The 16726-nt window shown below is 48.2% G+C and overlaps 1 protein-coding gene across 4 annotated transcripts in view; it reads right to left on the bottom strand.

Annotated features, from left to right (window-relative positions):
* The window catches only part of MATN2 (matrilin 2), a 127119-nt gene that overhangs the window by 96159 nt on the left and 14234 nt on the right, over window positions 1-16726 (bottom strand). For 2 of the 4 annotated variants that reach the window (XM_028533981.2, XM_028533978.2), the window contains exon 2: window positions 16405-16546. In XM_028533981.2, the coding sequence (XP_028389782.1) occupies window positions 16405-16546 (142 nt within the window). Of the gene's footprint in view, window positions 1-16404; window positions 16576-16726 lie in introns of all 4 variants that reach the window. The other 2 variants (XM_028533977.2, XM_036031282.1) reach the window with 2 other exon arrangements.

Genomic DNA, 16726 nt, shown 5'->3' with positions numbered 1-16726 from the left:
ATTCATTCAGTACACAATATTGGGAGGCTACTATGCTAGATGCTTTAGAATAGAGATGAAAGTAAACACCTAATCCCTAGTTTTAAGGAGTGGAGTGGGTTCTGTTAGCAGCATTTTGTCATGTATGTAGTGTTTTTTAATAATAAAATTTTACATCAACAATACAAGCAACAAGCATTTGTCGGATGGTTACTCTGTGCCGGGCTCTGCGCCAAGCCCTGTACCCACTCGATCTCATCCCATCCTCATTCCCAGTCCGTGAGGGGGCACCAGTGTCACCCCATTTTACAAGTGAGACACACCTGGGGTTTGGGGTGGGTTATGCTACTCATTCACTCTCATGCCATGGAATGCCAGAGTTCTGTTAAAAACGAGAGCTACTGTTGTTTTTTAAAACCACACTAACAAGTGTGGTAAGGCCCAGGAGCCAGAGTTGACTGGAAGTTCAGTAAGAAAAGGAGATGCCACTGCAGAACAGAGGCCCCAGGTGGAGAAACGACAGTCCAGGACACCATTCTGTCCTTGAAGGAACCAACCCTCTGCCAGCTGAGCATCTCCAAGGGAGGTCCCCTTGGATCTCCCCCAGACACTCCAAGTGAACACAGACTCGGATGTCACACTCGGCACCCAGTGTGTATACTTGTTGAGTGAATCAAGTTTCAGGGGCTGTGGGTGTGTGGCAGTTTCATGCTGCAGAGGTGTGCAGGCGAGAACCATGTCTGTCTCACCCGTGTCTGGGGCTGGCCTCAGCCCAGTGCCTGGCTGGTCGGTAGTTTTGTTCCAGACCTAACTCAGTCTGACGGCTGGCAGGGGCAAGTGTCTACGTGAGAACAAAGGCGGTGGTGAGAAGGGGGAGAGGCTCCACTCAGCACTGGGAGACTTAATTCTGGGTCCCGAGCTGCTGCCAGTGAGTTACTTCATCTTAGACGAATAACGACATCTTTGGGCTCTGGTTCCCTTACCTTCCACGGCAGTCTGTAGAAGCCCACGACCCCTTCTCAGAACAAAGGTTTTACATGCCTAGAATAAAATGCAAGACCCTCTAAGATGGCTGTCATAAAAAATTGGAGAATAGCAAGGGCTGGTAAAGATATGGAGACACTGGAACCCTCACGCGTTGCTGGTGGGAATGTAAAATGTTGTAGCTGCAGCAGAACAGTTCGGCGGCTCCAAGAAACGTCCAACATGGAATCACCGTCTCTCCCAGCAATGCCGTCCTTGTTGTTTATCCCAAAGAACGGAGAGCGGGGACTCAAACAGATATCAATATGCCGCTGTTCAGAGCAGCATTATTCACAATAGCCAAATAGGTGGAAATAACCTAAGTGTCCAGCAACAGATAAATGGATAAACAAAATGTGGTATGTATATGTATTTTATACATTATATATATAATTCAGCCACTAAAAAGTGAAGTTCTAATACCTGCTGAAACATGCATGAACCTTGAAAATATTAAGTGAAAAAAGCCAGACACAAAAGAACACGTTATAACATCCCACTTACATAAGGCATCTCGAACAGGCAAACCCCTGGAGATGGAAAGTAGAAAAGAGGTTACTAGGGGATGGAGGAAGGGGAGTAATTTCTTAATGTGCAGAGAGTTCCTGTGTGAGATGATGAAAAAGTTCTGAAAATAGCGATGGTGGTTGCACAACAGGACGAATGTACTAAACTGAATGCCTCTGAATCGTACACATCCACACAGTTAAAGCGGTTAACTTTATGTTATGGATATGGTACCACAATAAAGAAACGAATAAATGAACAAATGCAAAGGATTAAAAGGAAGCCAATTACTTGAACAGTAGTTATCAAGATAGTAAAAGGGAAACAAAACTGCGGAATATATTAACATATACTTTTCAACATCACACTAAATAACAAGATCGAGGGGTGTGTCTACTAACTAGTGTAATTCTGGAGCAGTGCTGGGTGTGAGTGCTGCTCTGAGTTGCCTTGACAACTCACACTGCAGTGAAGGTGTCTGTGATCTCTGCCGGGACCGCTCCCACGCCTGTGGTGTGTGGTTTGTAATCATAACAGGAGGAAGTGCTAAATGGCAGGCAGAGGTTAGTGGAAAAAGATATAATGCTTTTCTCGTCCAAATTACGGACCTACTGAAGTCTATGGAAGAGCTCTTTGGGGGCCCCTGGACCCCTCAACTAGACACCTCTAAACTCTCTTCCGATGATAGCGGTGGGACCTGGAGAGTGACTCCTGGCTTCCTTATCCGGGATTGGGGATTGTTATAAACTCTGCCACTCAAGGGCTCTGGGAGGGGAAGAGACACAAGGCAAACAACAGGTGTTTTTATTTTTCCTTCCCCTTTTCCCCTGAAACAATAGGTGTTTTGTAAACTGTAAAACTACTGTGCTTTTGTGTCAGGTGTTAACGGGAAACCTAGGAGTCAACAGAGCCCTCTCCCACCCCCCAGCGCAGATCCCCCAGGTCTCAATGTTCCTTCTGCACTTTCGCTCTGTGAACCAAAGGAACAAAACACTGGGTACTTTTCGTTCAAGAACACCGTGCCCCCAGGGAGTGCATGATAGGGCGAAGGTGGTCAAAGGTACAAACTTCCAGTTATAAGGTAAATCAGGCCTGGGGATGTAACGTCCAGCATGCTGACTATAGTTAATGATATTGTATTGTATATTTGCAAGTTGCTGAGGGTAGATCTTAAAAGTTCTCATAAAAAAAGTTGTTAACTATGTATGATGATGGATGTTAACTAAATTATTGTGGTGCTGATTTTGCAACACATACATATATCAAATCATGCTGTACACCAAAAATTAATACAATGTTATATATCATTTACATCAGTTTTTTAAAGAAAGGATACCACGTTCCCTGTTAAAACATAATGCTATGAAGTATAACGTCTACCAATAGATTTGAAAACACAGATAAAACAAGTAATTTTAAAAATATATTTTTAAAGACTTTATTTATTTAGCAAGAGGAGAAAGGAAGGAGAAAGAGAGGGAAACACTGATGTGTGATTGCCTCTAGCGTACCCTGCACTGGGGACCTGGCCAGCAACCCAGGCGTGTGCCCTGACTGGGAATCGAACCAGCAACCATTTGGTTCACGGGCCAGTGCTCAATCCACTAAGCCACACCAGCCAGGGCACAACACACGTAATTTTTAAGGAAAATATCAATTATTAAAATAGATTCAAAAAGAAACAGAAAACTGAAATAGATGAATGCCTTTTAAAGAAATTGACTTAGTTGTCACATATATCCTGGTTACAAGGCATCCAGCCCAGACGGTTATGAGTTTTACTAGTTCTTGAGGACTTCTCTCCCTGGTGCTGCACGGATTCTGTCCCTAAAGCCCACGCTACTTGAAGCTATGGAATTTGTACCAAACCCTAAATCATCACAGTTAGGGACCCTGAGGCAAATGTGACCCTCACATGACCCTGCAGTATCATTGGCACCCAGAACGATGCCTTGCACACTATAGATAGTAATATCAGACAAGTATGTGTTGAATGAATAAATAAATGACAAAACTGAGGCAAATAATGAAACAAAAAATAGCGTATTAGAAAACAATTTGGGTGTAGAGAAACAGCTAGGTAAAATCAATGGTTTTCCTATTCCTCTTCGTTCTGGATAAAGTTTAAGTATGGAAGAGGGGCGTGGAGGAGCCTGCTTCCTTCAGTGGATAAAACAGGCACACAGGACAGCCACAGGGACACTGGCGTCTGGGCACATAAGGATGGATGGGACCTCTGGGGGTGGGGATTCATTCCTGGGCACCCCACCAAGCGCCCCCAATTTAAGAATTCTCCACCTTTCACTGGGCCCAGCATGGCATTTGGAACACGGGGATTCTTGGGGGCACGTTTATTCAGTGAATGGATCGAGTAGACTGGAACAAGCTCAAGTGTCAGGGCTGGGAATGAAGAGCTAAGGATGACCACTTAGTGAGTTTCATAATGGCTAGTCACTGGGGCGTACACCTGAAACTAATATAATCTTGTAAGCCAACTATAATTGAAAAATAAAAAATGATTTTTTAAAAAAAGCAGCCTCTTGCAGCCTTTGCCAGGTCTGAGCCCTTTGGGTGGGATTCGTCTGCAGTGGACTTCGTGGTCCCACCTCCCGGGGCTCCTCACGGCCAGTGCCCGTGCCGCACGCACTCCCTGGTGCCTTCTCTCCAAAGGGCCCTCCTGGCTCTCAGCCCGATCCTCCTGTGCTTCTGTTCATCTTGTCCCCTCACCAGCCCCCAGGCCCGTCCCCTGCATCAGCTCTTCGTACATCTGCCCGTCCATCTTCCTCTCTGAAGTGCTTACTCATTGGCTGGCTGTGAACTAATGATAGCTCCTCCCTTCCCCCCATGCCCTGTCCTCTGAGCAGCCAAAATATAGACATCGACTTCCTTTCATTGTTCCCTATAAATCAGCCTCCTCCGGATATACTGAAAGAAGGATTTTTTTCTGAGCTAATGGTTCTAATTCTTGGCTTTTGAAGAATCTTACTTGGCTTTGGCTTCATATCCTGGCTAAACCACTTGAGTTCCCCTCTGCAGCCTTCAGTTGCTGGCAGTCCGACCTACTGCATTCGTCCAACCTGCTTGAAGGCCTCAGAACTACACGATGGTAAGTTAATGTGTATCACACGGCAGAGGGCTTCGAATGTGCTTCCCCAGCATGTCAGTAACAGTTACATCACCCTTAAATGGCAATGTAAAGGGCATCAGAAAGTGAAAAGACACAATTTAGAACATGTCAGAAGAGACATATTTTCCTCCACAATCTGGGAGAGTAAGAAGCAAAGCAACTTGTTATGGACTGAATTGCATGCCCTGAAGTGCACGCATTGAAGTCCTAACTCCTAGTACCTCCGGATGTGACTGCACTTGGAGATGGAGGTCTTTGAAGGGGTAAAGAGAGATCAAATGAACGCATGTGGGTGGACCCTAATCCAATGGGGCTAGTGTTTTTCTAAGAAGAGGAAACATGGATGCAGACAGGCTAGAGAGGGGACCGTGCGAGGACCCAGGGAGGTGGTCATCTGCAAGCCAAGGGGAGAAGAAACCAGCCCTGCCAACGCCTTGACCTTGGACTTCCAGCCTCCAGAACTGTGAGGAAATAAAGTTCTGTCGGGTAAGCCACCAGCCTGTGATGGTGTTATGGCAGCACTAGCACACTAATACACAACTCAAGTCTCTATAACATTTCCCCCCAAGAACACATGAAACATTTATAGTTGATTGTTCAGGCAACTCCTTGAACTAGCTCCCCTCATATTTTCAGTATCTAATAGTCTTATACATCTAGACACAAATTTTTAAAAGTACAGATGATTGTTCTTTATAATCATTTCCAAAGAATATAAAATACTCTTTTAACACTTTATGTGGGGACTTGGAGAAAGATTATAGAAACCATTTTATCAAAATTGCAAATGATTCTAACTTGTTAAGTAAAGGAGAAAAAAGATATTAATCAAGAATGATTAGCCTAAATGAAGATGATAAATTTTAGTACAAAAAAGTATTCCACTTAAGTTTTAAAACATCTGTTATATGATAGCTATTCGGCCATGCATAATACAGGTTTAGTGATTTCCCTTGACTGCAAGCTCTACATGAATTAACCAAAAGCCAATGCAATTTACCTGCAATCATTCTTCCGTTCATTTAATTAACGTCACCAGAAGTGAAACCCAGGGACTCGACAAATTATATAGTGCCAATCACTTAAAATTTCTCAGTTTCTCCCTTGGTTAGAAAAATGTTATTTCAGAGCCTCCCACGGCAGATTTTTTCTTGGAGAGCAAATATTTAGTTAGTTGTTTTATTGTTGTTTTTTAATAGGGGAAAAGTCTTCATCTTCTGGTTCATGTCCTAATTTTGCAGGCACCTCCACACAGAATTCTGGAATGCAAGTGTTTGCGGATTAGAGAGTTAGTTAGCCCTCTGCACCCAGGGCCTTCAGTATCCCTGATGCCTCAGGAGACAGCTCTTTGTGTCCCCCACCCCTGTCACTAATCTGGTGGCTACAGGCTTTCTTACAGAAGAAAAATCTGTCTCCTTGAAAACACAGGTGTTTAGGGCTGCATTCCATCTTTAATGTCTTAATAACAAGCCTAACTCTTCCCTAGCAGGCTCCAGAGAGCCCTGCCTCTTCTGTTTCATTTTATTTTTTCTAAGCTAAATAGCCTCAGGTCTTCACCTGTCCTGGATTTGGAAACCTTCACCAGCCTGGTAGCTCCTCACTAGAGACTTTCCTTCCTCTTTGTCCGTTTGCTAGTTCCTTTACTCCTTCTCTAGGTATCTTCTGAGTGCCTGTGGCGTGCCTGGCGCATTCCAAAACACGGGCAGTGCAACACAGGCAATGCAACACGGGCAATGGAGCAGAGGATCCCCATGCAGGCGGATGAGTGCTGGGCTGGGACATGGCGCCTGCTGTGGGAAGGCACTGTTGGGGATTAAATCCCAACCTAGAAGGTCAGGGATGCTTCCCTCCGTGGGGACCTGAAGATGAGTCCAACTCGGCTGGATGATACAGAACTGCTAAGGTTACAGCAAAGGGTTTAGGCAGAGGATTTGCAAGTTGGCTTCTGGAATCCCACTTGTGCTCCTCAACAGGTAAACAACCTTGAGCAAGACATTGAACCTGCCTAAGCCTCAGTTTCTTCATGTGTAAAATGAAGATAATACTACCACACAGAGTAAAGTGTGAAGTGCCTAGCACAGGGCCTGACATGATCAGCTTCAGAAGGGTAAGGGTGCATGCTTCCCATCTCCCCATCCCCACGAGCACCAGCCATCAAAGAAGAGAACAGTAGCTATGTCACCCACTGGGCGATGTCCCCCACCACCACCATCTCCACACACATATGCTGCAGGTGCCAAACACATAAGCAAGCTGAGGATAGAATATCCTGGAACTAAAGAAGGAAATGAGGGAAGGAGGGAGGGAGAGATTTGAGGGTGTTAAAGATAAACTGAAGCATATTAAAAATTAAAGAGTTTATCTGAGCAAAAATCTATTCAAATTGGGCAGTATCCCATCTAGTCAATAGGAAGGAGCTCAAAGGAGACGCACAAAAGGAAAGACTGTTATACGTAGAAGGGAGCAGTAATGAGGAAGTCCTACCAGACAAAAAAGCTGGTTGGTTATGGCACGGGGCAGGGAGGTGATCTAACTGGTGCTGACCGGGGGATTCCTGGTTGACTGGTCTAAGATTCCCTTGCTTGGACAGCTGAAACTGTACTTAAGTCTCTGCTCGGTGACATGGACTTAGCATAAGCAACTCCATTTTGGGCCTGTTGTCTACGAAGAGTTATGGAAAAGGAAGGGGATACACAGTTTAATAGAGAAGGAAAAAGGAGAGAGGCAGGGAGAAAGAATCTGCAGGAGGGGGCAAAAACCCAGTTATATAGTCATTAGCTAGGAAAGCTTTTAACTTTGTGGCTTATTGGAAGTCAGATACTGTGCTTTTTTGGGTTCTCCCAGTATTCATCACAAGATAGGAATGAGGAATTCACTTCATACAGTTTATAAAAACGAACAATAACAGAGGCACTGACTTATACATAAAACAGCACACACATGAAGAGATGTGTTTCGTGGGGAACAGAAGCCAGGGCTCCGCAGCCGTCACGACAGCCATCAGCTCCGATGGCAGAGACACACGCCGGGCGCTCAGCTCCTTAGCTGTGCATTGTTAAACCCTGTGCTGTAAGAGGCTGGCTCCCCGCACAGGCTGGAGGCCCATCTCTGCTGAATCCTCCTGGGTAGAAAAATGCTGGCAGCTTATTTTCAAAGCTTCAGAAGGGGTGGGCCCAGGCTACAGCTAGTTTATACTCTCCAGCTGCAATTTCCCTGCAGATGTTACTCACCCTGCGTCGTCTTTCTGGCCCGTGCCCCACAGCCTCTCTTCCCAAAGGCTCTTCCCCCTGCCCATCCACATCCCACCTTCTCACTTCTCTTCTGCAACAGTTCTAAAACCGAGGTCTCCGGAGGTGTAACATCTCATACTCCAACCTACTGAATCGGACACTCTGGGCCTAGGGACCTGGAATCTGTATTCTACGAAACCTTCCAGGAGTTTCAGATGCATTGGGAAATTTGAGAACCAATGCTCGACTGCCTGACCTACAGCCCAGCCCCTGCCTAACCCTGCTGGCCCACCCTCCCTGGCCTGATTCCAGTGCCCCCACCTATTCCCCTGCCTGTTCCTAGGGTACCACCCCACTCCCCTGCCTGATTCTATTGTCCCACTCCCCTGCTTGCTTCTACTATCCCATCACCCTCTATCTCAAAACTTCTCCCTCCTTGGCCTCCAGGGCATGGTTCCACCTTGGCTCTCCCACCCAGAGAGAGTGAAAGAAAGCCAGCCCACCACAGAAACCAGAGAAGGGGCATCTGGAAGGCAGAGGAATTGAAGATTGCCATCATGTCCTAGGTAAGGACTGGGGGATCACCAACTCCAACCATCTCCTTTAATAGAGTAATAAACCAAGGCCTGGAGAAGAAAGGAGACGTGCACAAAGTCACTTGCTAATTAAAAGTCAAATCAAGACTGGGACCATCCAGATGAATCTGTAACAGGGTGGGTCTGGCCAGACTGCTGGGGAGCAGAGGAGGGGAGCCCAGAAGCAGTGCCAGAGCCAGCCGCCCCCGCCCCCCCACACACACACACGCAGAAGGGCAGCCTGGGATTGAAACCGGAGCTGGAGTCTGATAGGCTTGCCTACCCCAGATATACTGCAAACAAAGCCCACGTGGCTACATAAACCAGCGTGTGTTGCCCCAGCAGCTGAGCAGCTTATGACACAGGCGTCACAGAGGCTGTGTGGGCCGAGAGGGTCAAACACACATGTAGCGAGATGAGGCTAAAGACTCTCCCTGCTTCTGGAAAATGGTGACCAGAAGAGGGGCAAAGATACTGTATGGATGATGAACATGGTGGGCATTAGCCTGCATTGGTTGAGAAGCCAGATGCTCCACCACGCATGGGTTTCTGGGCCAGGCCTTTAAAAACAGAATACCTGGGGAAATACGTGCTCTTTCTGCCTTCCCTCACTAGCCCAGTCAGCCACAGGGAGCCCAAGTGCCTGGGCTGGTGGGCCCTGGAGGCTGCCCGGTCTGGGAGCGTTCCCAGCACTACTCCCTGAGCGAAACGTGGCAGCAGCACTGGCGCTGCACAGGCCTGCCCGGCCAGGCACACAGATGAGCCGGTGAGCCAATGGCCAGAGGACAGGAGCAGCGTGCAACAAGTGGGACTCCGGCCAGCACACAGACTCCAGAGGATGCCAGGAGCCAAACTGTGATACGGAACCTGCCAAGCAGCCTGAATGAGCATGCTACAGCCACCTGCACTCCCCAGAGGATGGTACCTTTAAATGGGGGAGAAGAGGCTCCGGGTGCCCCCTTGGACTGGCCTGGCCCGGCACAGTGTGGCAGGGTTATTTGTCTTTGGGTGTTTTAAGGGAAGCAGGGCTCTGAGGCAGAAACTGCCATTATTCTAAGACTGTGTAGCCTCTAAATAAACAACCTCTTTCCTTTTTCACCAAACCTCTGACTCGGGAGTTTGCCTGTTGGCAGCGAGCAGTAGAACCCCACTGGCTGTTCTGTAACAAATCATGCAAATTAATCATTCACTCACTTGTTCAACACACACTGAGTTCTTGCTGTGGGCAGGACCAAAGACGGGCCTTGAGGTCTGGGAACCACTGTATAACCTCCAAATTCAGGGCAAAACCTCCAAATACAGATGAGCATTTCACGGTCTGCTCACGACTCCTGGGCCAGGAGCAGTCAAGGTCTGAAGTCAGTAGGCTCTAGTGTGAGGTCCCTTTTTTCTTTGCTCAGAGGCACATCTGCCCCTAACACTTGCATTCTTTCCCCTTCCCCAAACTGGGGGTGGGGGTGAAGGTGGGAGGCAGGGCAGTGGAGGAGGGTGGTGTGGGGGTGGAGCCTTTTCTTTCTAGGTTTTCTGAACCCTGAGAAAGAAGATACCTATGACAAAGGGTTTCTGGTGGCTAAGTGGACTCAAAGTTATAAAACAGAGCCTAGCAGTCATTTCTACACAGAGGGCTGTCATGAAAACCGCACTTCAGGGAGAAGCCTGCATTGAGCTGTGTCTGCCTCTTGCACTGAACTGCCTGCTGTCTGAGCCAGCCCTCATAAAGGTTTCCTAGAACCCTATATCAAATAGGATGGAGGCTTTCCCTGTCCAATCAGAGCTATGCAGCTATGTCCCTCCCACCCCACCCTGCACCCAGTCCATGAGCATCTTTATCAACCAGAACAGCTCCATTCTGACCAATCGGGACAGTGCCTTTTGGACCAATCAGCCTTTGAGGATTTGGAGTACTCATTTGCATGAGGATAGACCAATCAAGGATCAGGGGCAGGGACTTCTATCTATGTAAGTCAGCTCCCTTCTGGCTCAGAGAATGCATTTTCTTTTTCCAAGGACTACATTTCAGCAGGAGTTGAAAGAGCAAAGATGAAACACTGAAGACTGGCACAGGAGCAGAGCAGAGCAGACTGGTGCTAGGGCAGAATGGAATAGACAAGAGCAGGGGGTGCAGACCAGAGAAAAGCAGGGGCCACCTCAACCCAGGGCCACCTTGCAGCCATGCTGTTCCACAGCTGCACTGCTTCATAATTGAGCCTTGGTACTATTGAGCTATTCTGCAGCTGTCCTGTTCTCACAGCTGTATCACAATTGAGCTGTTTGCACTGAATCAAGTTTCTTCACTGCATTCCAAATCGGGGGTTCCTGCTGGTGTTGAATTGGCAGTGGTGACCATCAGTTGACAGTTGGCAGAAGACTTGACAACTTTGCCAAATCGCTTCATCTCCCTGAGCCTCAGCTTCCTAGCTGAAGATGGGATAAACCAAGAACCACCTTGCAGAGTTTGTCTCCTTTGTATGGACTAGTAAGCTAGCATGTCCCTCCTCACATCAGGGCTCAGTAAAGGAGAGAACCCCCCACAGGTGCTGTGAGAAATCACACACTTGGTCCCTCTGTCTTCAAGGGTTTGCACTGTAGTGGTGAAAATGAGGCGAGTACAGAAATGACTAGAATAGGAATCCCTCTCAGGGTCCATGCCACTACTACCCCTCAGAATGTAAGGCAGGCACAGCTGACACTTTAGTAGAGGACCCACGGTGTGTGGGGCCGGTCCTGGGAGGGTCCTGCCTGGCAGGGAGAGGAAGTGTCACCAGGCTATCATCCAAAAGACCCTAACTTTTCTCAATACCTAAACTACGGCATGAACTATGCCTCCTTACAGACTGAAAGGGATTCCCCACTGCAAAATGAGGAGGGCCAAGGGCAGACCAAGGTGGTGATGGGGTGACGTGTGCAGAAAAAGTTGTGTGGAAAAGCACCGAGTGCAACAGAATAAGCACACACACCAGACAGGATTGAATCACTCCACACCATAGCCTATAAATACAGAAGGTTCCTTCCCAATGGGGAGAAGGTGCTGTTAGAGCATGCGCTGGCCCTTCCCTGTTCTCTGATCAAAGAATAAAGTTTCTGGCCCGCTTTACAGAACTCAGTCTTGTTCTGTTGGCGGCACTGGGCAGAAGGACCTTGTTTTGGGTCCCTGGCCCAAAAGGACTGGTTACAGAAGGAGGTGGCCTTTGACCTGGCCTTGGCTGATAATAGGCCTTGACCATGGATAAGTATTCCAGGTGGAAGAAAGAGGGCACTGGGAAAGCTCAGGGAAGAGGGCAAAGGTTCTAACCAGGACAAAGTGGCTTCAGGGCAAATAAGACTGGTGACGTCAGTGGGTCGATCCTTTGTGAGCTAGAAACTAACGGCTTCCTCCCTCCCTTAGGGTGCTGACAAACGTCAATTAGGGGATTGTTTGAAAATTCATTTTCTAGCAGCCAGTGCTTGAAACAGTTCATCATTATCAATCCGTTGGCAAAATCATCCATTGGCAACTGAGAGCAGGACATTCTTGCACTTAATTCTGGAGGCCAGGCAACTCCTTCAGTCACACCACTAATTTGGGAGGTTTCCCCTCCTTGTATTAAAAAACACTCTGTGTTTTTACTCATAATTTGATGCCAGGATTAGTGAGAGATGTGTGCAAAAACGGAAATATGGGCCTCATCAAGTACTGTGATTTCCAAAGAACTCAACTTGGGGCTGTAAACAGTGAGTTCTCAGATTGTCTTCATTAGCTTTATTTTTAAGTTGTAAATTAACTGTTACAAAGAAATTTCACTAATTCTGTGGCCTCCGGATTAACCGCCACCCCCAACAGCTCTGGACTTCTCCTAGCAGCGGGGATTCAGCTCCCATCATCCCCTGAGCACACCATGAAGCCAGCCTCCTTTAAAAATCTCCACCTCCCGCTTCTTGAATCTACTGTCATTTTGTCACAAAGTGCTGTCTTACAACACAAACATGAATCCTGTGTGGGTGTTTTTGATCAGAAGGGGACTGTTATAGGGAAAGGAAAATATCTCAAGGTTGGTTAGTAGAAATCAAATGAGCTAGGCTGGTAAATTTAGAACATGCATGTCAACAAGACCATGGGGGAGTCAAGAATACAGTGGGAGTTTGGGCAAGGAGGGTTAAGGTTTCAAAAAGGCTGATATGCTCTCCCTGGTTGCCCTGGCAACAGGTCCACTACCCCTCCCCATATGACAGTGTTATAATAAAGAGAAAAATGTGCACAATAAAGCAGGCAGTAATTAACGGGATGGGGGAGCAGCATGATTTCCAGTGAGCGCCCCCTGGAGGGGGCTGAGGGAGGAGTTTGGGAGGGGGCCTGCGCCACTGATAAAGGATGGGGGATGCGTGCAGAGGGGAAGAATCTGAAGGCTTCCCGGAGCTTATGCTCTGGATAGAGCACACCCTGCTGCTCCAACTCCAGTGCCGGCGTGGTTGCCTAGAAAGAACCTGGGCTGGAGAAAGTGCTCCTGCGTTCTCCTGGTGGCCTGGGAGTGTAGGATCTCTCTGGCCTTGGCCAGAGCCCAGGAAGGCTGAAGCTGCCCAGAAGGCGCAGCGGGCGGGAAGGGAGTGAGCGGTGACCAACACTGTTGCCTGTTCAAAGTCAGCCAGGGGTTCCCACCCCTGCAGAATGAAGCCCAAACTCTTCGTGGGAACCCCGAGGTCCTAAGTGATCCGGTTCCTGCCACCTCCAGGCTGGTCTCCGGGTCAGAGCGCCTGCCTTAAAGACCCTGCGCCCTGCCGGCATGACCAGGCCCCGCCGGCATGACCAGGCCCCGCCTCCACGCTCGGGTCCTCGCTCCCCTCCTGCCTCCTGGCCCCTCGAGGCTCCACCTTGCCGCCGTCTTCAGCAGGAACGCTCCCCTACACCAGCCATTTCAAAGTGTACCAGGGGTCCCTGAGACCCCTTCAGAGGGTCCATGAAGTCAGGACTATTTTCATAATAGTGCTAATTTGCCTTTTTTACTCTCATTCTCTAATGAGTGCATACAGTACCCAAATTTTAATGATGTGGTTTTAGATTCCATGTTGCAACTAACCTTTAAGAAACTATACCATTGGTCAAGTTTTAGTGTCTGTCAAACAAGAATACCCATAATTACATGAAAAAATATTGCAATGCTCCTCTTCCTTCTGACTGCGCATCTGTGTGGGGCCGTGTTTTCTTCACGGAGTCCAACCCAGGCAGCACCTCCCGCCCCACGGAATGGCTGAGGAGCGAGACCCCAGCCGGCCTCCGTGACGCCAGACGCTCAGCACGCGCGCAAAGGCGAACGGTGCTGTTCTTCTCGTTAAGTTTCAAGTTTAGAAAATACCGTTTTTTAGAAGAGTGCCTTATTTCTGTTATAAAATGTGTTATGGGTTTATTCTTGTTATTTTTAAGTCCATTAATTAATACTTTTAAAATATCTCTGTGTCTGTTTCTGACCCAGTAACCCTTGATCGATCTGACTCTAAGCCACCTCAACGAAAGCCCTGGGGGACCCTCGGGAATCCTCAGTGTAACAAGCTCTGAGACCAAAAGTCCGAGGACCACAGCTCACACGGAGCCTATGGCGGGCAGAGTGGACTGTCACTTCACCTGCACTTGCTGTGCACAGGCTGCACCAAGTTAACGATTTTTAAAAACATCTGTCTCCCCCACCACATGGGTGCTTGCTGGTGGCGGCTGCTGTCCTCAAAGCCCCGGTGTCTGGCACACGCAGAAACTGCAGGTGAAAGAGTGAAGCAAGAGACCAGCCCCTGCGGCCCCGGGTTCCAGGCTGCCGCCTGAGCAGCCTGCGGTCATTCACAGCAGAGGCAGAGGAATGCGCTACATTTTTTAAATTGACTCAAGTTGTTACTGGAACTCGGACCTGAATTAAGAAATCATTGATAAACTTTCTAAAAACATCAGAAAATTCAAACAAAAATAATCTAAGAAACAACTCTGTTTCTACTCTGTTAAACTTTCAGAGACACCTTTGCAATGAAGTGACTAGTGAAATGCTTTATGCCACCAGACATCGCAAATACAACCCCAGGAGAAGTGCCATGTGGCCTGAGCGATGCTCTGAGCACAGAGAACAAGAACATCCAGGAAACACAAGATACCATATTCTAAAAATGAACAGAAGGTTGTTCAAACTTGGGGCAGCGACTACAGGGAGCACAGCTTCCCCGTCTCCACTCCCTGTTGAAGACAGACCCAAAGCAGATTGCTCTTGAGTGTCGAGGCCAAGGTTGTGGTGTCTGCCTTCCAGTTCCAGGATTCTCACTCACTCTGCCATGTTCATAAGTCAAGCAGCCCTCTAGCACATCGGGGAGTGGCCATTTGCCACTGCCTGGGGTGGGACATGTGCCATGTTCCATCCTACTCTCTGTCCCTGGAACATTCTCTGGCAAAATAAGAACCAGGAGGCAATACTGGATGTGGGGTTCGTGCCTTTGGCAAAACAGCTGCTATCTCTTACCTCAGAAGACAGGGGCTTCCACTCAGAGCCTGAGCTTAGGGCCAAGGAGGGCAGTGAGTGCTGCCCACTGGGGGAGGTCCAGGAGCGGTGTGTGTGTACGTGCATGCGCATGCAACAAAGAGAGATTGACTGACTGACTGATTCATTCATTCATTCATTTTGAGCCAAGAGAAGGAATGTGCTTTTCTGGCTAAGCGTATGATTGCTCATCCTGAAAGCAGCCCCATCAGAAACCCAACTATGCAATTGCTGCTGTTTATCTGGAAATCAAGCATTTCCAGTTCTCTCGGTATATTTATACATGTTTATCATCTTGAAATTTGTTTAAAAAAACCCTTTAATCAGCATACTGAAAATTCCCCAGTCCTTTTCACAGTGAGGAATCTCAGGTTTACATCAGCACGGAAACGGGGATGCTCAGGAGACTGAAGACATGGAAGGCCCAGGAGCATGGGGTCATTGTTTAGCTTAACATCAGTAAAGATCCGGCTTCTTAAACCAGGGCTCTTTGGGTCTCTTTGGTCTCTGTCACTTTGGATGCTGAGGCTACCAGGCCACCGGGCAGTTCATTCTCTCAGTGGCCTTTGTAGACTCTAGAGACAGGCCAACAATGTGCAAATGTAACACAGTTTCAGAAAATGACTCCACAGAATGAGAGTCGTGGTAAAGCTGTCATCCGTCGCATAGCTACAGTTTACAGATACTACCTCATTTCTTCTCACAAAAATATTCCAAGGATGGCATTAACATTTCCATTTTACAGATGAGCAAACTGAACCTCAAAGAGATCACACTGCCTAAGTGTACACATCTGGTCGGTAACACAGCCAGGACTCGCTCTCTTCCAAAGACCAACCTTCCTATTCCCCCGACATGCTAGGCTTACCAGAGTCCACATTTGCAACCTGGACAATGTATCTATACTCTCTGTTTTCATGGCCTTTCCTTTCTCTTGGAGAAAGGGAAAAAGTCACCTGGAGAAACACGTGTTCACTGAATCAAGAGTCAAAGCCCCCTGGCCTTTTGTGCTCCTGGCGTCTTGATGCAGCTCCCAAGGCCCCCACCTGTTTCTGTGCCTGCTCCCGCCTTCCACAAGCCCTCTGCTCGCTTCCTGTGCTGCCAGGCAGGGGAGCATTATCAACACAGATTAGCTGGACAAACACCGTAAAAATTTCCATAACACACTTGTCCAGAAAATTCCAACAACAACCTTTCCAGATGGAAAATCTTGCCCTGGCACATGAGAGAAGAGTCATCCAATTAAATGGGAGACTTGGAAATAAAAGAGATTTCATATCGTTTGAAAGGCTGTATACAACCACTTCCTCAACTCAGGATGTGCTCATTGCTGGTGAGGTCCCCTCGCCCCCACACACACACCCACCAGGGGACCCAGGGAAAGCGGAGCTTCAGCAGTTGATGTCCAACCCCTGGCCTGGAGATCCGCCCTAAACCACCCATTCCAGCCTGCGTCTGTAGGCGGTGCCTGCATCACTCACCCAGGAGGGCCGTCTGGGGGTGGGTCCGAGCGTGTCTGCCTCTGGAGGTGGACCTTGAGGGTGGCCGCTCCCTGGCCTCGGCAGGGAGGAGGAGGGTCTGTCCGAGAATCAGCAGGAGGCAGCCCACCAGCATCTTTTCCATCTTCAGGAAGAGGAAGAGTGGCAACGCTGTCACAAACATAACAGGGGAAGGGGGCAGGGTGAGCTGTCTGGGTCTCCCTGAACTCTAGGTGCTGCAGACTGCCGCCCTCCGCCCGCCCGGTCTTCTCACGTTTCACACATGCCACTTGTAATTAAAATGCCATTTGTGTGAGTGATCCTT

Source organism: Phyllostomus discolor, chromosome 7 (genome assembly GCF_004126475.2).
Source record: "Phyllostomus discolor isolate MPI-MPIP mPhyDis1 chromosome 7, mPhyDis1.pri.v3, whole genome shotgun sequence".
NCBI lineage: Eukaryota > Metazoa > Chordata > Mammalia > Chiroptera > Phyllostomidae > Phyllostomus > Phyllostomus discolor.
This window is presented reverse-complemented; position numbering and strand designations above follow the sequence as displayed.